General features: G+C 48.2%; 9 protein-coding genes across 9 annotated transcripts; 6 read left to right on the forward strand and 3 right to left on the reverse strand.

The window, feature by feature from the left end:
• Positions 1-551: 551 nt before the first annotated feature.
• B0J16DRAFT_312976 (uncharacterized protein) lies at positions 552-1,425 on the forward strand (the record flags this gene model as incomplete). Its single annotated transcript, XM_046125093.1, has 2 exons — positions 552-774; positions 827-1,425. 2 exons carry the CDS (start codon positions 552-554, stop codon positions 1,423-1,425), a joined length of 822 nt encoding a protein of 273 aa, XP_045988264.1.
• A 2,220-nt stretch (positions 1,426-3,645) lies between these two features.
• On the forward strand, positions 3,646-5,199 carry B0J16DRAFT_261174 (major facilitator superfamily domain-containing protein; the record flags this gene model as incomplete). The annotated part of the gene is made up of 4 exons (XM_046123268.1): positions 3,646-4,085; positions 4,168-4,207; positions 4,257-4,671; positions 4,727-5,199. 4 exons carry the CDS (start codon positions 3,646-3,648, stop codon positions 5,197-5,199), a joined length of 1,368 nt encoding a protein of 455 aa, XP_045988265.1.
• Positions 5,200-8,555: 3,356 nt separating this feature from the next.
• On the forward strand, positions 8,556-10,788 carry B0J16DRAFT_351956 (kinase-like domain-containing protein; the record flags this gene model as incomplete). Its single annotated transcript, XM_046129241.1, has 5 exons — positions 8,556-8,595; positions 8,669-9,045; positions 9,182-9,232; positions 9,374-9,618; positions 9,729-10,788. 5 exons carry the CDS (start codon positions 8,556-8,558, stop codon positions 10,786-10,788), a joined length of 1,773 nt encoding a protein of 590 aa, XP_045988266.1.
• A 312-nt stretch (positions 10,789-11,100) lies between these two features.
• B0J16DRAFT_3398 (uncharacterized protein) lies at positions 11,101-12,081 on the reverse strand. The gene is made up of 2 exons (XM_046127587.1): positions 11,729-12,081; positions 11,101-11,675 (listed from the first exon to the last, which is right to left on the reverse strand). Exons 1-2 carry the CDS (start codon positions 11,979-11,981, stop codon positions 11,413-11,415), a joined length of 516 nt encoding a protein of 171 aa, XP_045988267.1. The 5' UTR covers positions 11,982-12,081; the 3' UTR covers positions 11,101-11,412.
• Positions 12,082-13,512: 1,431 nt separating this feature from the next.
• Positions 13,513-14,660, forward strand: B0J16DRAFT_408322 (cutinase). The gene is made up of 4 exons (XM_046133024.1): positions 13,513-14,099; positions 14,174-14,264; positions 14,325-14,404; positions 14,459-14,660. Exons 1-4 carry the CDS (start codon positions 13,767-13,769, stop codon positions 14,639-14,641), a joined length of 687 nt encoding a protein of 228 aa, XP_045988268.1. The 5' UTR covers positions 13,513-13,766; the 3' UTR covers positions 14,642-14,660.
• Positions 14,661-15,488: 828 nt separating this feature from the next.
• Positions 15,489-17,342, forward strand: B0J16DRAFT_326310 (cutinase-domain-containing protein). Its single transcript, XM_046125985.1, has 5 exons — positions 15,489-15,958; positions 16,016-16,361; positions 16,412-16,502; positions 16,555-16,634; positions 16,685-17,342. Exons 1-5 carry the CDS (start codon positions 15,873-15,875, stop codon positions 16,868-16,870), a joined length of 789 nt encoding a protein of 262 aa, XP_045988269.1. The 5' UTR covers positions 15,489-15,872; the 3' UTR covers positions 16,871-17,342.
• B0J16DRAFT_326316 (uncharacterized protein) lies at positions 17,332-19,163 on the reverse strand. Its single transcript, XM_046125986.1, has one exon. The coding sequence runs from the start codon at positions 18,700-18,702 to the stop codon at positions 17,617-17,619; it is 1,086 nt and encodes a 361-aa protein (XP_045988270.1). The 5' UTR covers positions 18,703-19,163; the 3' UTR covers positions 17,332-17,616.
• On the reverse strand, positions 19,161-20,622 carry B0J16DRAFT_326318 (JAB1/Mov34/MPN/PAD-1 ubiquitin protease-domain-containing protein). The gene is made up of 3 exons (XM_046125987.1): positions 20,431-20,622; positions 20,095-20,348; positions 19,161-20,043 (listed from the first exon to the last, which is right to left on the reverse strand). Exons 1-3 carry the CDS (start codon positions 20,494-20,496, stop codon positions 19,350-19,352), a joined length of 1,014 nt encoding a protein of 337 aa, XP_045988271.1. The 5' UTR covers positions 20,497-20,622; the 3' UTR covers positions 19,161-19,349.
• Positions 20,623-20,859: 237 nt separating this feature from the next.
• On the forward strand, positions 20,860-23,529 carry B0J16DRAFT_408326 (uncharacterized protein). The gene is made up of 4 exons (XM_046133025.1): positions 20,860-21,256; positions 21,329-21,629; positions 21,677-22,218; positions 22,267-23,529. Exons 1-4 carry the CDS (start codon positions 21,062-21,064, stop codon positions 23,176-23,178), a joined length of 1,950 nt encoding a protein of 649 aa, XP_045988272.1. The 5' UTR covers positions 20,860-21,061; the 3' UTR covers positions 23,179-23,529.
• The last annotated feature ends 1,230 nt before the right edge of the window (positions 23,530-24,759 follow it).

Consider the following 24,759-nt stretch of genomic DNA (forward strand, 5'->3'; position numbering starts at 1 on the left):
CCCTGATTCCTTTCCAATCCTAACCTACATAGTTATTACTTAGAAGAGAGCAAAGTTTCATTCCTGTCACCTAACCGTTCAATTTTAGCTCACATATCCGTATTTCACAGCTATTGTCCGATCTATCCCTCCTCATAACAGCAATATCTGTAAATATGTATGACGATGTCTCAGATGCGCGCACGTATACATGGGTTGTCACCCAAGCAGCATGTATCGTTTGAACATAATAACTTCCATTCGAGCCATAAGAAGATAAATCGTGCGACAACCCCTCTTGAACTCTCCTTTCAAGGATAAAAGATTTTCGTTTCGACAATTAAGCCGAATGCAGTGACTGGTTTTTTGCGATCATCTCGGCGGTTTTCTTGGTCCCTAGCGCAAGTGGGTATACACGTCGCTGGGCTCGGCTGACGTCATAAGGGTCTCTAGCACCAAAGCTTTCTTTGAACCTCACGTCTTCTCAACTTCATCCATCAATTCCCTTATTTCTTCTTTATAGCCTTCAATTGCGGCGTAGAGACCTTGATAGCTCACATAGAGTGACCGCCATGGTTCTGACAGCAGGTACCGGTGCTGAAAGCACCGCGAGAGACGAGGAAACACCTTTGCTAGGCAATGCGCCTGTGAAGAGAAAGTCTTGGACGTGTCAACTGCAAAAGGACGTAACCTATTCGTGGGCAGACGCGGTGTTGCTCACCTGCTATGTCGTTACTGGACTTCTTGATAGTTCCTCTATTCAAGTCTGGGGTACCTTCGTTTCTATGCAGACTGGTCAGTAAACATCTTAGCAACCTCTCCCAACATCCATGCTAATAAGCAACAGGAAACACCGTCTATGTCGGTCTCGGCCTCGCAAGCTTCATGACATCGACTCCCGGTCCTCGTCTGTACAAGTCTGCACTCTCTATCGCATCCTTCTGTATCGGATCTTCGCTCTTCGCCGCCTTTCACCGTCTCTTCTCACCGAGACGCCGTTGGGTTCTCTGTGCCTCATTCACCCTTCAAGCCCTCCTCACTAGCGCAGCCGCACTCATCGTCACGTTCAGCCCACCCGGTCAAAACACAGATGAACTTGCGTGGAATGTCTTGGTGCCCATAGTACTCATGGCCTTCCAGAGCTGCGGACAGGCTGTTGCGAGTCGAGCTCTGAAGCAAAACGCCCTTACCAGTCTCGTCCTGACAAGTGTGTACTGTGACTTGTTCTCAGACAGGGATCTGTTTGCGCTGGATAACGTTAAGAGGAATCAGCGATTGGCTGCGCCTTTGCTGCTTCTTTCCGGTGTGTTTGTAGGTGGTCTGTTTGCGCAGAGCTCTGCCGGCATTACCGGAGCCTTATGGATCGCTGCTGGGTTAAAGATGTGCATGGTCCTCGCGTGGTTCGTTTGGCCATCAGAGGAGGAGGATGAGACAGAAGAGGATTAGGTCGGATGTACGGGATTAACGCAAATTTTATCAGTTTGTTTCCTGGTTTAACGTCATTGTGCAGTGGTCAAGTGACATGAAGTTGAATTGACTGATGCCACGGTGACAGACACGTTGATCATGTCGATATCAGGAATCTCGTTCGGAGTTTATTGAACTTTTGCCGACATGATGTACCATCGCATGGATAGTCTACATACATATTCCTGCAGTCTAGTATAGTATAGCTGAGATGTCAATTATTTGATTGATCAGCTGAACACTTAACATGGTCGGACCCGAGGTCGGACATCCAGTTGGAAGGTTCGTGATGGTTTAATTGAAGATAGAGGACGTGCCATGGGGGTGGGTAGCACTAATGCAACAGGGAAGACTCAATTCGTGACCTTGTTTCTCTTCGGGATTCCCAACTAGGACACTGCAAGTTTTCAACTGGTCGACAGACTCGACACTGATTTGTAAATGGGCAAATGATCTTCATACAGCAGTTCCGGCACCGGACCCCCCACTCCGGGAGTCCGGAGCCGAAGAATCTACCTTTTCAGGATTCTGTCTCGGAAGTTGAAGTTGTATAACGAGCAAAAAGGACCGTGAAGCAAGAGAAGAGGATTCGTAAAGAGACTAGCAAGATGAAAAACCCTTGAGAAAAAACCGTTTAATATAAGGTAATCGGGCCATTACGGTTGAAACCGTTCACGCATTGGGCACCTCTTTTTCATATTCCCTGTCTTATGCCCCCGCTTGGTTTGGTTTGGTATGGCGTTTCTGTGTCACAGTTTACTGTAGGATTGGTGAAGCGGAGCTTCCGCTTGTGATGAATGAGATTTTTCTTTCTTTTAGACTCTTTCAAGTCTAATTAGCCCTGCGAATGAGCATTCGAATTGGTTCAAATTTCTACCTTGTTGGGCCGTCTTGCGTGTGCTCGGATATACGAGTGAAGATCATGGATCATGCATGGGGGTCAGTCACTGACAAGAAGATCGTGTAAATGATTTTGGGGGTACTCCGCGAGGAGCGGGAAGAGTTGCCTGCATCACAATCACAGTTACATTTAGTTGACAATGGGTAGTGAGTTGGTGTAACTGCTTCTGCTTCTGAAACGAGAGAGATACCGTGGATATTAAACGAGAGTCGTATTGCTGCTGACTGAGAATGATGAGTTGTCAAACCGGGAAATGTCGAGCTTACTTGAGTGACTGATACGATGAAGTACAGCACTGCATTGAACGGTGATAACGGTCAACGGGAATTACAAGGTTTGATAACAACTTCAGGAAAAGAGTCAAGTGAGACCCCATGGAAGGCGCCACTGCGAGTCATTTGAAGCAATGCCGAACTGGATGGAACCAAGCCAAGCGGTGATCTGATCGGCAGTGGAGTCTTCTTTGCCGAGCGAGGGAAGTGGAAGAGGCAATGCGAGGCGAGAGACAAGAGAAAGAAAAGAAAGAAGCTTGTTACAGTAAAAAAGGCCGGTGACTCCCCCCGCATTTTACCTTCGTTTCCAAGACTCCGGATGTCTTGTGCCTGTGCTTGTGTTTGTCCTTGCCTGATCTTCATTCGACATTCATATCGTGGAGCCACCCCCAAAAAGAGGCAAGAGCCAAACGCCCAGAAAAATAAACTCATCCGTTGGCACCCTCTTTAAACAGAGACATACCCACCCTCTCTCCCTCTTTCCCTCTCTCGCAAGACCTGACTCTCTGTCCTGGTCTGGTCTTCCAGGGTTTGAATATCTTACTTATACATTGGATAACCCACTCTTCTTCATGCTTGGCGTTTGTTTCTCATCTTACAATTCTCCGGTTTTACTTTTTTAATTTCGTATCTTATCGCTTATCATCCCAACAAGGAAGCATAGCATCCATAGCTAGCTCTACTGCACGGTATCACAAGACAGAAACGGCCGGTCACCTTTTTGCCCCCTCCTGCCGATCCCGACTACAACACTCTGCCATCGACAGGACCGAAAACACCACCTTTTCCATCGCGGCCCCGGCTGCTAAACAAACGGCCGGATGCAGGACTATGAAATGGGGAAGGTTCACATCCCGGTGCCGTTCCCTCCTCCGGCCGCCGTTGACGATGTCGATTCAACCTTCGGAAAGGACGATGTACATACCCATCTCTCCCTATGCCTTGCGCTACATGCGCGCATACTAGATATAGTCTCGTGTCTAACAATATTCCTTTCAGGGTGTCCCTGTTCATTATGGCGAGTCCATGAGCCCGCTCGAAAAGGACCTCCTATGGAAACAAGACATGCGCATCATCCCGTTATCCGCCGCGATTTACTTCCTCTCCTTTCTCGACCGAACGAATATCGGAAACGCCATGATTCTCAACTCTTCGACCAACGATGACATGCAGCGCGAGACCAATATGACTGATCACCAGTTCGTCATTTCCCTCATGGTCTTCCTTGTCTCATACGCCGTTTTCGAAGTCCCAAGCAATATGCTCCTCAAGAAGCTACGACCTAGCCGATGGCTCGCCTTTCTCATGTTTTGCTGGGGTGCAATGACGATATTAACGGCTGCGACGAACAGTTTCGGTAGCGTTACGGCTGTGCGCTTCTTGCTGGGTGTGTTTGAGGCTGGATTGTTCCCTGGACTGGTGTTCTACTTGACTTTCTGGTACAAGCATGACGAGCGTAGTGTTCGGTGAGTCTTGCTATGTGCGGTGCTTGCTAGTCTCTGAGCTGGCGCATTATGCATCGTTTGCATGCTGACCGTGAAATCATAGTGTTGCTTTCATTCTTGCATCTGCAACTCTCGCCGGCGCAGTAAGTTTGACTCTTTTGTGCATTTGATGTATTACTGACTGCAATCTAGTTCGGCGGCGCTATTGCATACGGCATCGGGCATATGAACGGTGTTTCTGGCCTTTCAGGCTGGCGCTGGCTCTTTATCATCGAAGGTATCCCGTCTTGTATCGCAGCGGTTCTGGTCTTCTTCTTCTTGCCCGATTATCCGGAACGGGCAAAGTGGTTGTCAGAGGCTGAGAAAGACATGGCGATTCATCGGATGTACTACGAGGGCTCTAAGGAATCACACCCGACTATGAATTGGGCTGAAGCCAAGGAAACATTGATGGACTGGAGGTTGTATGCGCATTACGCTATTTACTTCGCATCTGGACCTGCGTTTGCGAGTTTGAGCTTGTTTGCACCTTCAATCACCGTTGGCTTGGGATATTTCGATTTGAAAGCGCAGCTAATGACTGTTCCCCCGTGGGCCATCGCTTACAGTAAGTCATTCACGAACAACATTGGAATTGTCAGGGTTCTAACTTTGTACTACAGTATGTCAAGTGTTGGTGGCTTGGTCGGCGGATCGCTTCAACGCCCGAGGCGTTCATACGGCCATGTCTGCAACTGTCGGCGCCGTTGGTTTCATTGTGTCAGCCGCTCTTCCCGCTGATTCGTATACAGCCCGGTACGGAGGCCTGATCATGGCAACCGCCGGCTCGTTTGCATGTATGCCACCTATGCTTGGATGGCTTAGTTCTAACGTGTTCACAACGGCCTCGACGGGTCTTGCTATTGCTCTCAATGTCAGTATCGGTGGTGGACTTGGACAAATCCCTGGTGTCTGGATTTACCAAACATCAGAGCGACAAGGGGGTTTTACAACGGGGCACTGGGTCAATGCGGCTCTGCTACTGTTTGTAGCTGTGGTGTCCTTGGGCCTGAGGTTTTTCTACGGTTGGAAGAACCGGCAGTTGAGAGAATATGCCGAGGCACATGGAGTGCCTTATCGTTGTTACAAATTGTAAGATGCGAATGTTTGCGTGTTTTATTTATCGCGACGATTCTTCAATGAGTATGAATTCATGGAAACTGGCGCTGTAGAACTCAGTTGCTTCACAAAGTTGTATTTCAGACATATATACTGCGCAGTTCTATACATCATTACTGCTAATTAAAGTCGTATGAATCATGTCTTTTAACAAAGTGAAAAATGATGTCTCAGAAACCCGTTATTCCGGTTCGGTGGTAACAAGAAGATTCGCGGACCCGGACTGCAGTTCAAACTCGCTCGCTTGCAAGTGCCGAGATCTGAGCTGCAGATAATTGGCAAGCTGCCAGGAATAGTGCCCAACCAACAAGCATAATTCAAGGTTTACTGTAGCAGTTAACTAAAAACCCTGGTAAATCTTATCCAGACACTGTGTGAGTTGAATGGATGGTATCAATGAGGTTGCTAACCGCGTCACGACATGATTTGAGGACGGGGAATTAGGTTTCTTTTAAATGGGAGAATCTACCGCCGCGTCACGGCGCTTATCAGAGACAAGAGACACACTTTCGGGTACGCCATCGGTGTAAGAGTGCTGCGATTGACTATCGGTCGATGTATGGTCTAGACCTTCGCACAGAGCTCCTCGCTGCCAGGATGGGCTGTGTTGAGGATGGAGAACTGACCAAGGCCGGACGAAAACCCACGACTGGCATTGTCCATGGTGCAGTTTCATCAAATCGTCAAGAGGCCTTTCTTTGCTTTTGCTTTTAATTACGGAGCACATGTTCCAGTATTAACATGTGAGCAATTACGACCTTGGGTATCTAACCCAATCAACAAGGCGTATTATCAACCTTGGCTTTGGTCTTGCATGCAGCCAGGGTTTGAAAGAAAGATCCAGACCGGGCTCAGCATGCACCAAGTAATTGTAGTTTCTAAGTTATCCCGAGCCGTTTCTTATTGAGTAAGCCAAAGTCCAGCTGGTCTCAGAAAGCCTGTTTTGGATCAGGCTGCATCTGTGTTCTTATTTGAGGGAAATAAACTGATGGGATAATAATAGCAAATTGGGGTTGGACAGTAATCAGGTGCAGCATCGTCATGATCAGCATTCAGGGGTTCAACATTTTCCATTCTTGTCAATAGATGAAGCAAACAGAAGATAGACAAAAAGAGAGGTATTGGGTGATACAGGTGGCCATCCATGACTCGCTGGGGAACGGATCTGCTTTCAACAGAGTAATACGACGGATATGAGAAGTAAAAGTGATGTTACTTTAAAAGTGGTCTTGTTAGTGGAGGTTTGAAAGTTATCGATCGATCAAAGCTCCAGAAATAAAGAGGCTCAAAAACATGAGGCGGCACCTTATCATGAGAAGCTCATTCTGAGTTCCAGGTCCATTTCGCTAAGATATGGAGTGGAAAAGGATTCCGGGCCGGGGAACCTTGGAGTAGCAGGCTCATGGGCTGTACTGTAATTGAGATTGAGGCTGCTGGTGATTTCATCCTCCAGCAGCCAACCCACTGGAACAGCCGCCACCAAGAGCCAAGACATCACAGGGCTTATGAGAGACTATAATTGGATAGATTAATCTGCCAGATATCCACTATGAGAGAGTGTGATGTCGTCACCGGCGTCATAGGGCGGAGATCTCGCCAGAAGCACCATTTACGGGCAATCGCAATAACATCAACAATGCAAGGGTTCTGTCATGTTCGATTGTTTGCATTCTAGTTACCGTAGTGAAGACGTTGAAAAAGAAACGACGGATGTAGGTATGAGGTATTAGCTTCTAAACTATGTGCAAATAAAAAAGATAAAACGATGATGCCACTAAGGGTCAAGCACATGCATGCATGGCATTGGCACCCTAGCAGAAGCCATGGCATGTGGGAATAGAATACATAGAGGTGATGCCATCATTATCATCATCATCATCGCCCGTCCTCGTGGGTGTGACACCTTCGAAGGCGGCCTGGACCCCTTCTTGCGTTGTGTCATTTTCCCGCTAAGTGCTAAGGAGGGACGGATACTGGCAGTCTGGAACTGTAGTGCTTTGTAGTACAGTACTTACTGTGACTGCGGCTGTTGTGACGATATCGCGGGGCGTTTCGGTACTGATTGTCAGTTCCAGTGACTTCATCGTGTCTGTCAATCATCATCTTTTGACAGTTTTGGGATTCGGGATGGCTGACTCTTAATAAGAATACACTGTTGGGAAAGGGAGGCTCTGCTCTTTTAATAACGATTTTCTATCCAGTTCCGTTGCATCGAAATTTAAACATCTGCACCTAGAACAGCTTTGCTTTGTCAACGTCACGATTAAGTCTCACCATTGGATATACCCCGCTATCACCACTATTTACCTCGTTCCTCTAGCTTTGACATCGTCATTCACCGGGACTGACTCGATTATTACTGTTTCAGTCGGATATCCCCAGGAACCACAGACATCAAGCATTCAGGGCATCCATCATTAGTCCTAGTCCCCGCGGAGATCAATTCGATTCAGCTCTCTCAGTCATCCCAGTGACCTCACTACTACTATACCTCTGGCCGGGTATCTATCTGTCTTTTTGAGTCGCAGTACAGTATTCACCAGGCCTGTCAGGCAGTAAAAACCAGGGCCCTGTGCTTCCAGGTTTCCCGCTGGGAACGCCCCCATCTCCACCCCGATTCGCCTGGCGTTGGCCTAGAATCCTGCTAAAATCTGGGCTGCCACTCAAAGTGGGTTGCCCACCTTTTCCCTTCCGTCACCTCTCAAATCTCGGTCCTCCCCCCGTCAAAAAGAACCGGGCTCTGCTTGTCACCACCAGCACCAGCGCAAGGCAGTTTTTATCCCAATTTCCCTTTTCCTGTTTCTTCCCTCTCAACGGAGCTGAACGACTTCTCTTTTCTTTCTTCTCCCCCCATTCGTGTCACTTTTGATCATAACAAAAGCAAGACCGAACCCATCCATCTCTTCTCTTCTCTTTATCACGACCCTGTACGACGCCATCACAAACAAGAAACGCCGGCATACACAGAATCGCTCCCGTCCGCTAGAGTAACGCTGCTAAACCCCGCATCGTCTACAGTACAGTTCAGTCCACCAGCCCTGTTCTGTCAAGACATTCAGTTTCGTCTTCCATTTATAATAATATTGCCCGCGCTTTGCGATACGCCACATAAAGCGCACGTTTACGATCACGACTCGCACGACTTGCAGACGGAATAGCTCTAGACTAGCTCTCCGAGATCCGTTTTTAGCTCTATCGCCTATCAAAACCAGCATACCACGCCTCTAAAGACGTCTGATCTACCAATCCCTGCCACCAAAGTTGGCCCAAGACTTCTCTACTTCTTCTTCTTTTAAGGCGAATTGTCGCGCCTAAGCGACATCCTTCACAGCCATGTCTACCATTCAGCAACTCAAGAACTTCATTCGGCACGGTATGTTTTATAAGACGCCATTTTCAGCCTTTTTGGCTTGCTTTATAATCAGACACTAATATTTACTGCTCAGGCAAGCAAGCTCGTAATGCCCCCGAAGAGGCTCCACGAAAGACCGAACAGCAGGCGCCTGCAGTCCAGCACAAGAATGCTTCAGACCCTAACACTTACTCACGCTCACGAGAACCCGCCAACAATGATTACGATGACGAGTACTCACGCAGCAAGAGCAAGAAGCGCATTGACGATGAGAAACTCGCCAAGCTTATTGCCGAGGAGAATGCCTCTAAGAGCAAATTCCCTCGCTACCCTGGCCTCGAGCGTTGGGAGCTTGTCGACAAGATGGGTGATGGTGCTTTCAGCAACGTTTACCGCGCCCGCGACACAACAGGTCAACAGGGCGAAGTTGCTATCAAGGTTGTACGCAAGTACGAGATGAACAGCATGCAGGTAAGCATACCCGGGCTTTCCGTGTCTGGCGGCCTTTCTCCTTGTGTTTGATAATTTTCATGCGTTTTGTTGTTATAATTATTCTTTCTTCTCTCTTGTGATCCCCATTTACCAACACGGGGTTGTCCCCTTATAGGGAAACAAACATTTACATCCAGACTTCAAGAAAGTCCCGAAGGCAGCAGAGGTGCGAGAAGCTTCTTTTTCTATTTCTTTTTTCAAGGCCTGTTGCTATCCCGTCTAGAGTCAGTTTCTGCTGTCTTGTCGGCGGTGATGGCCAGCCTTTAGACTTGCGGATATGCCTGGCAGAATACTAACTTATGGTCAGCGATCAAATATCCTCAAGGAGGTCCAAATTATGCGTCAACTTGACCACCCCAACATTATTAAGCTCGTCGAATTCTCCGAATCCCGACAATACTACTACATTGTTCTCGAGCTTGCGCCTGGTGGCGAGCTTTTCCACCAGATCGTTCGTTTGACATACTTCAGCGAGGAGCTGTCCCGACACGTAATTGTTCAAGTGGCCCAGGCTCTAGAATATCTCCACGAGGAGAAGGGTGTTGTTCATCGGTACGTCGATATCCTACTGGTGCTGCCGCTTGATGTCAGAGGTGGTGATGCCCCTCCTGACGTCATTCGCCCCTGCACGGCCTTGGAAATATAGCTAACATCCCTACCAGTGACATCAAGCCTGAAAACATTCTGTTCGAGCCCATTCCTATGGTGCCCTCGAAGCACCCTAAGCCCAAGCAGCCCGGTGATGAGGACAAGGTCGACGAGGGTGATTTCATCCCCGGCCAGGGTGCCGGTGGTATTGGACGTATCAAGATCGCCGATTTTGGTCTTTCCAAGATTGTTTGGGACAACCAGACCATGACGCCTTGTGGAACTGTTGGTTACACAGCACCTGAAATCGTCAAGGATGAGCGCTACTCAAAGTCGGTCGATATGTGGGCTCTGGGTTGTGTGCTGTACACTCTCCTTTGCGGTTTCCCTCCATTCTACGACGAGAGCATTGAGGTGCTTACTGAGAAGGTTGCCAAGGGCCAGTACACATTCCTGTCTCCCTGGTGGGACGAGATTTCCAAGTCTGCCCAAGACCTTATTAGCCATCTCTTGACCGTGGATCCTGAGAAGCGATTCACAATCACCGAGTTCTTGGCCCACCCCTGGATTGCCGGAAACGGGCCTACTCCTCGGGATGAGGTGAAGAAGTCGGATGCTGCGCTCAAGGCCTTTGATGCTACCAAGTTTGAGGAGGCCGGCCGACGATACGACTTCCGATCTCCTGGTGCTGTTAACTTGCGTGAGGTCTTCGATGTCGGTTACGCCGTGCATCGTCAGGAGGAAGAGGGCAAGCGAAGGGCGCAGATCGGACCCAAGGGTACACCCGCACGATTCCTCGGTGGCCTCAACGAAGAGGATGAGGATGATGATGTTATGCAGGTCGACGGCCCAGAGAACGATGGTGCCAAGCCCAACGCGGCGACCCGAGCTCTTGAGCAGAGCATGCGAAAGACCAACATTCGAGACCAGGAGCAGCAGCAGCAACAACAGTCTAGGGGCCGTGAGCGAGAGCGAGCTGAGAAGGGCTACGGTCAGCACTCAGCAACTGTCGCCGCGGCTGCTCGACAGCAGGTTCGTGATCGCAACCGCCAGCGTGGAGCATTCGAGCTCAACTTGGACAACGCAACCTTGTTGGGCAAGCGTGGCAAGAAGGTTCCCGTCATGGGAGTATAGAAAACTCATGACGCGAACTCACCTAATGCTTCAGCAACGACTTCGAGGAGTTTTAGCCTCAATAGTGCAGCTTCACCTAAGCCAACACCTTCTCGACGGCATTCTTCTACAGACCAACCATCTGTGTTTGAAGGTCATGACTGAAAGATGACGGACCTGGGTTACGACTGTTACACATTTAACTCATTGGAAATATGCTTAGTGACACGAGAACAAGTGTCACTAAACAAACGCAGCACATGTTGAAAGGGGAGGAAAGATTATTGGAGTGCATTCAGGCGCACGGAGTACCGGGTCATTGACGAAACCCTTTTCATTTGGGACTCAAGACTATTTGCAACGTTTTATGACATGTAATATCTGTCAGGAGCCAGGGGCTTATGCATGAAATTCAGAGCTCTTGTCTTTTGGTATTTATCTATATCTCTGTTTGTTGGTGTCAGCGGAGAGGTTCTGGCGTCGAACAGCAATTATCTTTCCGTTGGGCAACATCATCCATAGGCTGGGAGTTTTTGGAATCTCTTTTACCTTGATTGAAATGAAATGGTTTTAAGACTAGATGCACTTGTACAATTCATATTTGAAGCATGTTTTTCCGTTGTTCAATACAATATATTATCTCACTCATCCTCCACGTTCTCGGCGATGTGAACCAGCGTTCTTCTTCATCTGACTACCCGCTGGAACATTGCCACCTCTTTGCGACCGACCTGGATCAGCCATGTGTTTTCCGGCGATGCATCCCTTTGAACCGCCTAGCTCTCCGCAACAATCCCAGATGAAGCCATCAGGACACTCCTCACGCATGTCGTCTGTATCTATCTCGCCGTGACAATTCTCATCATGATCAGCCCAGAAGTCGCTCTCCTCATCTACCTCAAGCTCTCCTATCTTCACATTAGCACATACCCAAATGTATACCCTCCGATAGTCAACTTACCTGGGTGATAATGACAAGACTCCTCCGTGTTACCCTCATTCGTAAACGCCTCATCACACTGTACACAGACAAACAAGTCATTGTAGGCCTTGCGCTTAAGTCCCGTAGTAGGATTATCAGCAGCCTTGAGAGCGCGGTAGTGATTTAGCGCGCGTTTGAGGACAGTCGGATCGTCGCAGAGGGCGAGGAGGATGGCGCGTAGCTGGTGCTCTGGCGCTAGGTGCACCATTTCCTTGTCTAGTGGGAGCAACATTTTTGATGGTTTGTAGATGCAATATGATGTTTTTTTGAAAGTGTTTGAAGCCTTGAACGCTCGGTCGGTCCAAAACTTGAATAAAAAGTGTTTAGAAGAGGAGTTTTTGGTTTGTCTAAGACTTGGGCGTTTAGTGCCCTACAGGGATACTTATACTGACGAAATTACTTGCTTCTTCTCGAAGTCTCGATGAGACACAACGCCCTTGTCTGGGATCTGCTTTATTCTCATGGGGCGTTTCTATCATAATAGCTCTGCCTCATTAATATGCCTATTGCTACAGCTCAATTCTCAAACCTGAAATACCTAGTAAATAAGATAATGATACTACAAAATTTACTTTTTGTTTCCGCTGAGAAACTCTGGTTCCTCATCAAAATCATCCTCGTCATCATCGTCATCATCGTCTTCAAACTCATCAAAACCACTCGGCTTATAACCACATTCCCTCCTGGACTTTCTAGGGTCTGCTTCGTGCATCCCCCAGGCGCATCCTAGATTATCGTAGGTCCTATTGCAGCAAGTCCATACAAAGCCTTTGGGGAATGCTTTACGATTCTCCTTTGTGTCTATCGGCCCGTGGGACCCCTCATCGTGGTCCGCCCAGTAGTCAGACTCGTAGTAAGGCTCACACTCTCCTATATAACTCCAATAAGCCCAGTCTGTAGAAATAGAGTCAATCGCTTACCCCAGTGATAGTGACATGGCTCTTTATCATTGCTCTTCTCGAAAAATGCAGAGTCGCATTGGACGCAGATAAGAGCCCGATCTTCTGCTTTGCGCTTTGTAGCAGCAGGACCAAGGACTTGGATTTCACATCGTATAAGATCTTCAAACTGTCGAGGTGGCCCAGTGCACTGTCCCGAACCTGTGTATCCTGACAAAGGGCGCGCAGGACAGCCCGGAACTGACCTTCAGGCGCCTGCAGCAATTCATCCAGGGTAGACTTTGGCTTTGGCGTTGCGGAAACAAATACGATGAAATTTGTGGTTTGTGCGAGAGTGAGAATGAGGAGAAAGTGAGTTTGCCATCCCTTGCCATCCCACACAGTCAGTCTAGTGCCACGCCTGCACGACTGAGGGGATGTATGTAGTTGCTTTTTTCCCGTGTTTGAAACGCCAAATATTGAGACACGGCCCAATCGGCTAGATACATGTTTAATAAATGAAGAAAATCGGTGTTTGAGCCAAATATTCTAAGTCTGTACGGAGATGGAAGTTAGTCTGACTCTCAGGTAGGTGACAGAAGCACTCTAAGGCGTAGAGCGTCATAATAAAGTAGTCTAAGTGCTGGCCTAAACTCTCATAAGATGATTAAATTATTTCGTTCATTATGCCTTGAGTGGTCAATTCTTCTGACACCCTGAAGACTCTATATCTATATTTGTCGTTTGGCTGTGGGACAAAGGTCTTGGTGGCGTGCCATCATCTCAAATAGAGGACTAATACAATACTATGTTCTATCAGTTGAGGCTGTTTGCAATGCACGAAGACGCATGGGACATGGTCATGGCTGGTGTTGTGAACCCAAGCTTGTTTGTTGTCTTCCGTCTTGGTCTGTTCTCTTCGATTTGCGCCCTTCTTTTTGTCCTTGCAAATGAGTATCTTTCAGAATAAACTGTAATCCTACATCTCGGACCTGCAGTCATCGCCGTTCTAATAGCGCACCTTCGTCGATTGTTCGGTTTCCTTGCTGGAGCCAAACCTGTAAGCAAGCCTTCTCGAGTTTTGTACGGAAACCTTTGTTCGTCTCTAATCTGCTGGTCCCTTTACAGATCTGGACAACATGCTCTTTATTCTCAGATACCTCATACTATTCGCCACTCTTGTTGCTGCCAAAGGATGCAATCTTGCCGACAACTCTACCTGCCCCTCTGGGGCTCATATCATCGTTGCCCGAGGCAGCCTCGAACCTCAGGGGTCCGGCCTCATGGGAGCTGTCGCCCAGCAGATTAGGGCAAGGATCTCTGACTCTGATATAAGTCCTCTCAAGTACCCGGCTATCTATGAGCCTTATATGCCCTCGCAGACCGAAGGCGTCAGGACTCTTGCCAAGGTGGTCAGGGACTATGCTACACTCTGTCCCAAGACGAAGATGATTTTACTGGGGTACTCTCAGGTAAGTCAGAAAACTTGTCCAATGGAAACCCTGATAGCTTTAAATCCTGATTGTAATTGACTTGAGAAAAACAGGGGGCTCATGTCATTGCCGACGTCATGTGCGGTGCAAGTTCGATCGGATTCCCAGCTACGAAGCCACTCTCTCTCAATATCAGCAGCAAGAGTAATCCGAAGCAATCCATACCGAGTTTGCCATCCTTATTTGCTAATAGTTGGAAACTAGTTGCCGCCGTTGTCCTGATGGGCGATCCGAGTACTACCAAAGGACAGGAATTCCATGTTGGGAGCAGCGAAGGCGATGGAGTACGTCAACATATATCCTTCAATCGTGATTACAATCGCTGACCCGGTTACCAGGTACTTCCTCGTCAGAATCCGGATGGCTGTCGGTGTGTGTCTGGAAAGACAATCTCATTTTGCGACGCAGGGGACCCCTTCTGCGAGGCGGGAGGCCACGACTTGAGGACTCATATGAGATATGTATCGGCATATGGACAAATGGCTGCCGACTTTGCTGTTTCCATGTTCCACCTTTCCTAGGAGTAGCTTTAGAATCGACGCTATCAGATATCTGTTTGTGGCGTAGAACAATGACTTGGCTCTCCGGCACTTGAACACATTAAGCTCTAATTCCTTGTTCTTGCCTCCGCAACTACAGTGACTCGTCTTATACAGTATCAGGTATGCATTTCGCTAAAACGTGCATCCCACTAGTAGTAGCCTATCGCATCTCTTGCTCTTTAGACTTGACCGTTGAGTAGTATAATGGGGCCAGGGTTCAATTCAAGTGGACTTTACTAAGACGTACATTAGTCTAGCTTCCGTTGGATACGTGTAGCTTGGATCGGAAGGAAAGTTATCCCCGAGAATACATCCGCACTTAGGTTGTATAGAGCGCACGGTGATTATAAGTTTCTATTGTGCCTAGAATTGTTTCGATGTTAGACTGTAAGAATCAAGGTCCAAGTTATTGCCATGTGGATGCGGGTAAACAGATGAAAGTGAAACCACACGAAAGGAAGTAAAAAAGTAAACATTGATTTCCAATCGATTACCGGGCTTTGTGGTTGCAGACATACATATGCATGGCAAGTTTGCATGCAGTAGTAGGGGGTCTATTGGACGGCAAACTAACAAAGCCATGGCCAAGCTTTAATCCAACCGAGGTCTTTGAAACGTTTGTTTAGAGAATTGACTGATCTACTTCAGCTCGGAATGAGTATTTAATACCCGTAATTACTCTCTCCTGAACTCGCAAGAAAAGACTAAACTGGAAGGACTATAAGATTAACTCTAATCTTGCTCGGCAACGTCATGTAATCTAATATATAAATCGAGAACCCTTCCTCTCTCGAACATGGGCCCTTTTATATAATAAACAACGCATCGCAATGGTCAAGTTACGCAGAAGGACATTGCCCGATGCAGAAATAAGTCCGTTAGCTGGTCCAGGTATATCTAAGTAGACTACCCCAGATCAGAACCATGTCCTTGTTGTTTCCCGCCCTACGGCCAGAGCTCAGGTGCAAGTTCGCAAGATTTGACGAACATGTACTAGACCCGTTGGCATTTTCTTTGCTTTTTCGATACCGAATTTCTGTTTTTGTGGGGCTGTCACTGCTACGCTCCTGGCAACTAACGACGGCTATCGTGAGATTCGATAACTAAACGGAATTGGATTGCATGGTGTTGGCGCTGGCGCTGGGACTGGCATTGGCATTGTGGGATCATACCAGTGCCAGAGAGATCTATATAATCACTGATCTGCTTTATGTTCATCTCTTCTCTTCTTCTGTTCTTCACCTCACTCGAGATTCGACAGCCCATCAGCTACTTGAAGATCAACTCAATACACAAGTAAGCTAATCTCCCTCAACCATACTACAACAAATACAATTTCTAACTTCCTTTCAGAAGCTTTCATCATCACGACAACGCAACCATGAAATCTTTCGCTGTTCTTCTCAGCTGCCTTGCGGGTCTCGTGGCCGCGGAGTCTAACACTACCTGCGCCAAGGGAGCTCACATCATCGTGGCTCGTGGCAGTCTTGAGCCCCAGGGCCCTGGTGCCATCGGTGAACTCGCCGAACGAATGATCAAGCTTATCCCCGGATCTGACATGGAGGCTCTCGTCTATCCTGCTCTGTACGATGAGTATCTTGAGTCCCAGCCTAAGGGTGTCCGCGTCTTGACTTCGGTTGTCAACAACTATGTCAAGAACTGCCCCGATACCGGCATCATTCTCATGGGATACTCTCAGGTAAGACTCATAACACAGTCTGATAGTTCGATCTGCTAACACTTTTCCAGGGCGCTCATGTCATTATGGACACCATGTGCGGTACCAGCTCAACTGGCTTCCCTGGCACCCTTCCTCAGCCTGCCTACATCACCGACAACAGTAAGTGTAACCCAACCTCTCATACAACTTTCGGGTAACTAACCTTCAATAGTCGCTTCGGTCCTCCTCCTTGGTGACCCCAGTCTCACTGAAGGTCAGACCTTCCACGTCGGAACCAGCGTTGGCAACGGAGTAAGTCAATCAAGAACAACACTCGTTGGAATCAGCTAACCTTTCTCTAGATGTTCCCTCGCAACCTCCCTGCCGGCTGTGACCGCATCGCCGACAAGACCGTCTCCGTCTGCGACAAGGGCGACCCTTTCTGCGAGAAGGGTGGCAAGGACCTGCCCGTTCACTTGGGCTACATCCCCGTCTGGGGTGACTACCTTGTCAAGGAGGGCGTCAAGATGACCAAGGCTCGCCAGTAAATACCCTTTGATGAATTTTCATGATCTGGGATGAGGAGTATTGGCGTTATCATTCCCACGCACGCACGCATTAACGGTATTAGAGAGGCTGTCAGTTTCAGGGTATGAAGGAACATTTGGACTTGACTTGGATTGAGCTCGGAGCGAAAAGACTTGAGAGCATAGTATATATTATAATCCATTATTAGTCAAGAATACAGCCCACACATTGCGTTGCGATTTCATCAGACCATATCTGTCTCTTTAACACATGAAATACTCACCTCGTTCTCGATAGCTAACCCAGCAGTTGTTGAATGTTAAGAGGTTGTCCGTGGTCGTAGATGATGATCTGAACAGACTAAGGTGAGTTGGGTAAAAGATTGGGTTTCGCTTACTTACTGGGGTTTTGTTAGTCAAAGACCCTGGACTAGCAGTATTCATAAGCGCCGGTAGATACACATTCAAAGCAGGGGTTTATTGCTCACTTTCGTCAGAATTCCAAGTAGTGGTATTTGCTCGTGGAATCGTCCATAGGGGACGAGCCGCTCATTCTAATCCAAAACAATAGCCTAAGCTCGTAGATCTATCTCTCTAGTTACATTCTTCATTATCGTTGCCCGTCCAGTTGCTCGTTAAATCAAATTCTAGGGTATCATGCGTCTCCCGTAACCGTGACCAAATCTCAAGTACCATCCGTCCAGTTCCCAAACTCCAAAACAATTTCGTGTCGCGCGTTCCAAATTTCCTCCTCATTAAGGTCCTTCTCATGCGGACCAGCCCTCGATAGGGATTCTCCATCCAGCTTTCGCAAATAAAGGCACCACCTCAGGATAGGCGAGAGAGAATGGCAGCCAGAAGCGTTCGTTGATAAGATGAGGTATCCTCTCAGGCTTAAGCCTATGTTCAGGCATTTTAACCTGAATGATTCTGTTCAGAATCCACACCATCTCCTTTGCCAGATTCTCCTGACGGTCTTGGTCTGAGTGCTTGAGCTCGTTCACGTACGTTCTCGCCAGCTCATCAGCCAGCCCCGCTAGTGAGAGCATCGAGACCCCGGAGCTGCCTACTCTTAAAGTGTGCATTTGCTCGAAATCGTAAGGAAATCTTACGCGGATCTGACGTAGCATGCCGTCGCGCGTCGCGACACCCCAGATATCTTGTCTCTTGGGCATCTGGAGCATGCCCAGCGCTTTCGCCCAGCATTTCTGGTTCTCGCGCGTGTGCTCTGGGCATATTATGCTCACTTTATAAGGCCTCGCGTCGTAGCCGTAGTAAACCATGGCAGCCAGGCCGCTTACCGCGTAGGGAATGTGGCTGAAGCGTAGGGCTATCATGTCGATTACCTCACATACGGCCTCGTAGTTCATTGAGCGGTCTTCCAAAATGATGATGGCTTCGGTGCTCCCTGATCTATCCGTAAGTGGGCGAAGGAATTCATCTGATGCAGATGTGAGTTGTTGGGCTTGGACATGACTATTGCGCTTCTGCAGGGGTGATAGTGCCCGGTATGGAGACTTCTGTTGTGGGGGACATTGACGTGGAACCACAGGCAGAGGCTTCGCAAGGTCAGGCCTATTAACACCATGAAATCGCTTTTGACCGCCTGACGCGTGATCATCCTCCTGACTCTGACTCTGACTGTGAGCCTGACTCTTATAATAATAGGGTCCCTGCTGTGGCGATCGCGCACGATCTGAATAGCTTCGTGAAGTTCGTATCTTGCGATAACATTTCTCAAGAGGCCGCTTTATTCCTCTTGAATGTTTTTTCTGTTTCTCTTGGTCAGAATCCATTTCCATATCTGAAAAACACCCCCTGAAGAGCCAGCGCAGAACCACACGGAAACCCATTTTACAATAGCTTCTCTAGAACGGTTCTGCGAGTGTTTTAATGATGTGAAAATAGCTTACCAATAGATTGATTATGCGTTCTATCTTCAGATAAGACACTTTGGTTAGATTGTAGAATATCGGTGACGGCGAACTGCTTCTTGTTGGCGTTGTGTCTTTGTTGGTGTATTGATGTTGATATGCGACTATGCGTGGGAGTCAAAGAATAGTAGCATTATGCGATACGTTGTTTGTTAGACACAGAATTGAAAAGGAACGGAAAGAAACAAAGGCAAGTAGAATGTCGCGCCATACTTGTGCTTTTATATAGACAAGATGCTTTTGTTCGTGCATGTTGAACATAGGAAATGTGACCATGTTCGCGATGTTGAACAAACAAGGCTATTGCATAGTACTCCATAGGACAGCACCCATGATCTGACAGCACAATAGTCCCATCTCACTAACATAGACAAACAGGGAACTTATGCAGAATTAATGTCATGCATGATAATACGATGCTAAACCTTGTGTGCAATAATTCGTGACATGGCTAGGTCTATATCGTCCGTCCCGACCGCCAACGCCAATTAATCTTACAAGTCCATCCCGTGGTCTCGTTATTCCTGTTCAACTAGGTACCCGCTTCCGCTTCCGCTTCTGCTCGCTCATAACTCCTCCTCCACGTCCATCTGCTCACCATTCACTTGGCCTTTAGACCCTGCTGGCCCATCTCTTTTGGGCATGGTCGCCTCCTTGTCGATCATTTGTCTCGACACAGAAACAATGTTGTCCTCGATGAGCTCCTGGCCGACATCCTCAAGATGCTTCTTGGGATCCAACTTGCCAACATATCGAGTCTTAAGCTGATCCTTAGTCAACTCGGTCTCCTCCTTCACTCGCTTCTCGTAGCCATCCGCCAATGACACAAGCTGTTGCAGTCGGTCCTTGTTCTTGCAACCCTCATGTCGGAAATCATCCATCTCCAAAGCCTCGGTCCACACGTGCTTGTGCAGGTTCATGAGCATGTTCTCCTCGAGAGCGGTCTTGCGGTAGTCGATACCAATCGAGTAGTAGTGTCGGTTCAAGCCGTGGATAAGAGCCTGGATTGATGGTTTGTTCAGGTGACCCAGGTTACTTGTGCTTTGGCGGGGTTCTTGGCCAAGCATCAAAAGCTGGGGGTTGATGAGTCGGAAGGCATCGATAACGACTTTACCCTTGACGGACTGGATGGGATCGATGACGACAGCAACGGCACGGGGGTTCAGTTGCTCAAATGATTGTTGAGTGTTGATATCGACCGATGAAAGCCAGCAACCGAAACCAGGATGCGAGTGGTACCATCCAACAACTGACTCGGGTCTGTTGAATAGTTAGCTAATGAACAATTGATAATTGACGGTATCAACGTACCGTCCTGTCTGACGGAGCATATCCATCATCTTGGTCTGGAAAACAGGGTCGACAGCCTCGACACTGACACCGGTACCGCTCTGTGGCATAGCAAACACGTCCATAACCTTGACAGTAAAGTCATCCACGAACTCGCCCAGCATCAGACCCATGACTTCCATGGGAACACCTGCGCGGCCGTGTCGAAGCATCTTGAGGAGGGCTAGGGAGGAAATGTAAACTGTTTCCGAGTTATCGATAAGGTTGGTGTTGTCCTGTGATCAAACGGATTAGCCCATGCTCTGGGAAGCAAGCACTCGCTATACGGGAGCTTCAATCAGCAATGTCGTAGCTTACAGTTCCATGGGCAGCTCCTCCTAGGCCCATACCGCCGCCACCAAGCAAACTCCTGAAGCGCTCCATATTATTGACGAGGTTTTATGAGTAAGTGATATGCGCGTAAGATTGAAGTTCGTCAAAACGCGTTCAGATGTGGGTGGAAATGTGATTGTTGGCGGTGATGGAGGGTGTTGCTATGATCGGAGCTTGGTAGAATGCTATTGACGTTGACGCCAGCCCGGCAGCCTGGGAGCCACAGCTGGAAGCTTAGTCAAGTCACGTGTCGAAAGCTTGCCTAGCCACAGCCTCATGCGAGGGGCTCCAGTTGTGGCGCTAGGTGCCGTCAATTTAACAAGGAACGGCCTAACGTTAATCCTTGTAAACGGCACTCTGATGGAGCTCCGACATGGGCTTCTCAGTGTGTCGCTGCCATGTACTTACTACTAAACTTATATCCAAGGCTGTTTCTAGAAAATACCGTCTCCTCGCCCACCTTACGTCCAAGTCTCGATCGAACATGCTGAGCTCTCTCTGAGCCATTCCAGCTTCTTACTTTATAATCATATATACACAATTCTGCGTACATTCGACTTAACCCTTTTCTTCTTACCAATTTCCCGATAGTCGCGACACACCAGCAACCGCAATCATGGGCGACGACATTCGTGTTGAGCTTGGCTCAGTCGCGCTCAATGGCTCATCGCCCAAGAAGGTCGCTTACTTTTACGATTCCGATATTGGTAACTATGCCTACGTTACTGGACATCCCATGAAACCTCATCGCATTAGACTGGCGCATAGCTTGATCATGCAGTACAACCTCTACCAGAAGATGGAGATTTATGTAAGTCTACTCTTGATCATCACCCGATTCCTCCCAAATCATTGTCTCGAGCTTATGCTGACATTTTTGAAGCGCGCGAAACCTGCGACACGAGGCGAAATGACCCAATTTCACACGGACGACTACATCGATTTCCTGCAAAAAGTCACACCGGACAATATGGACAGTTTCATGAGGGAGCAAGGAAAATACAACGTCGGAGATGATTGTCCCGTGTTCGATGGCCTCTTCGAGTTTTGTGGTATCAGTGCAGGTGGTAGTATGGAGGGTGCCGCGCGACTCAACCGACAGAAGTGCGACATCGCCATCAATTGGGCCGGTGGCCTTCACCACGCCAAGAAATGCGAAGCCAGTGGTTTCTGCTATGTCAACGGTATGTTATGTCATAAACACGAAAGGGCTCGATCTAACAATTCCTAGATATTGTCCTCGGTATTCTCGAACTCCTTCGATTCAAGAAGCGGGTCCTCTACATCGATATTGACGTCCATCACGGTGATGGTGTCGAGGAGGCCTTTTACACCACCGACCGTGTCATGACCGTCTCATTCCACAAATATGGCGAGTACTTTCCCGGAACTGGCGAGCTTAGAGATACCGGTATTGGGCAGGGCAAGAACTACGCTGTGAACTTCCCCCTGAGGGATGGTATTACTGATGCGTCGTACCGCTCAATCTTCCAACCTGTTATTGAGAATGTCATGAAGTACTACCAGCCTGAGGCTGTTGTTCTACAGTGTGGTGGTGATAGTCTTTCAGGTGATCGACTGGGTTGTTTCAACTTGAGTATGGATGGTCACGCCAACTGCGTGAACTTCGTCAAGAGTTTTAACCTCCCTACCCTTGTTCTCGGCGGCGGTGGCTACACAATGCGAAACGTCGCGCGTACATGGGCATTCGAGACTGGTGTTCTTGTCGGCAAGGAGATGGACCGAACCTTGCCTTACAATGAATATTACGAAGTAAGTTGGGTGAAATGGGTTAAATGAGTGCCTACTAATGCGAGGCAGTACTATGCTCCTGATTTCGAGCTGAACGTTCGATCTTCTAACATGGAAAACTCCAACAGCCGAGAGTACCTCGAGAAAATCACTTCATCAGTCATTGACAATCTCCGACAAACTGGTCCTGCACCTTCCGTGCAGCTGCAGGATGTCCCGCGAAAGCCTTTCGGTGGTATGACTGATGAGGAGGAAGCTGAATTGGATGACCTTGATGAGGATGAGAACAAGGATGTCCGCATGACCGAACACCGCTGGGACAAGCACGTCGAACACGACAACGAGTTCGAGGCCAGCGACGATGATGAGATGGCTCGCACGAACGGAGCTACACGTCAAAATGGCAACAAGCGCAGCTTTAATGATTATCGCAAGGGAGAGATGGACGTCGACACCGCTGACGCCCCTCCTGCTAAAGCCCCTAATGGCGCTTCGAATGATGGACCCGCTGAGGAACATACTGGCGATGACGGACACGACGTGAACGACGATACCATCGATGACATTTCGGCTCCAGATCAGCCCGAGAAAGATCAGCCCGAGAAGACGATTGAAACCCCTGCCGAAAGTGCGAAGGAAACCAAATCAACAAACGTTGATGGAGACGGCGATGTTGGTATGGAGGACTCGGCGGTTACAGAAACACCGATCAAGAAGGAAGACGTTGAGCCCGAAGCCCCCACTGAGCCTCCGGTGCCAACAGAAAAGCCCACTCAGGATGAGCCGGCTGTTGAGGCGGTCTCCGAAGCTGCTGATAAGGAAACTGCTTCGGAGCCTACCCCCGCCGAAAAGGTTGAAGAGAAGCCTGCAGAAGAAACCAAGGAAGCTCAAAGCGAACAACCCGCCGATGCTATGGACGTCGATACGGAGAAGGATAAGCCAGAGCAACCTAAGGAGAAGAGTAAAAGCCCAGCAAACTAGAAGTTGGATGAGAAGCAAGGCATCTGGTTTCTATAGACGTTTTTATGTTACAGCAAAAGCTCACGCCATACTCCTTGTCGCCTACCCATAACTGCACCTTCAGTATCAGAACGAATGGGCACGCGGTACTGAGCGACGACAGAATGTGGCATGCAGTTCAGGCGTTCCGGGCGTAGGATTACATGTGGCACGAAGGAAGAGAGGCATCAGAATGCACGGGCGGCTGGTACTTTGGCTAGGCTGTGTATGTTAGGAATGTCATCTTGATTACGAGTTTTCATGTTTTTTAGGTTGAGATCATAGCGAAAAGAACTAATTTATACCACGGTAATGCTACATTGAGGCTGCGGGTGCTATAATTCTGGTTGTATTTGGGTGTTTTGAGTTTTGGTAGGCAATATGAACTAACTTCCTGTTCACACGGACACCCAGTCTTATCCTTCGCAGTGTCCACCATTCAGCTTCAGATACAAGCCATATCGCTGGGTCGAATCAAGCCCGTCGTTGTTATCGACACATCAACATTCAGTCATAGCCTTAGTTCGCTTTTGCGAACGGTCAGTGCTGGGTTGCTCGGCAGGTGGGATCTCATCTCGTTCGCGCTTGGCTTGTGGCTTCTTGTATTGAGTATCAGTTGTCGGTGGTAGCCCGCTGGCATGATGCAAAAAGTAGGCCTGGTTAAGTCCGGCCTCTGCTTGGTTCCAGGGACTGTACATGTATAGCAAGTTGTAGCACGCGAATTCCACGGCATGCGAAGCGAGATCGAGGTTCAAGAGGGTGTATGAGTCGCAGCTAGCTGCTGTCTCATCTGTAGTCATGATATTTCGAATATCTAAGACTGCTTCTTCTTGTGAAGTACCAACAGCTTCAGTGCCTTGTTTGGGTGGTGTTCCAAAGTCGTAACCCTCAAAGAGATCGGTCACTGTCTGCTGAATAGCTTCTTGTTCGGCGGTTGTCGGCATCTTTAATACAGTGAAATTGATCATATGAGCAGTACGGTACATGAAAAATTGGTAAAGTGTTGTGAAGGGAGGCTTTCAGGGGGGGGAGTGCTTTTGTTGTTTCCGTGTTGTTTCTCGGGTGCGTTGGTGCTTTCTTTGGAGCTGGAGAGAATGTAGACGAAGGGAGGATAAGATCACAGAGTATTGTACTTCAGTTCGGTTATAGACTCTAAAAAATCCGCCCGTTGAGTCATTGCCCGAGACTGAATCGTGAGTTTTAGGTTTCAGCCATGTGCGTTGAATCGTTCTGGATAGGAGTGCATCAGCTTGACTTTGATGATGCTTTACCGAGACTCCAATATCAGCATATATTCTGCCTGAGATGCCAGGGATGATACTACTAGTCTTTAGGAACTTGATAAAACGTAATAAGTTATAAATAGGCTATTCGAACTGTCATACTGTAATTACCTATGTCAATGTTAAGCTTCAACGTTTTAAGCAGACATGCAAGCGTATTGTTTCCAGTGATCTTTAGCAATCATGTATGAGACAAACTACATGAGGATACATGTTCCTTCGACCATACTGATATTTAAGATTGAGAACTATAGCAGGTATAATTATCCTCTTGCAAACC

Source organism: Fusarium flagelliforme, assembly GCF_020744385.1.
Source record: "Fusarium flagelliforme strain FIESC 12 MPI-CAGE-AA-0113 chromosome Unknown B0J16scaffold_1, whole genome shotgun sequence".
NCBI classification, from domain to species: domain Eukaryota; kingdom Fungi; phylum Ascomycota; class Sordariomycetes; order Hypocreales; family Nectriaceae; genus Fusarium; species Fusarium flagelliforme.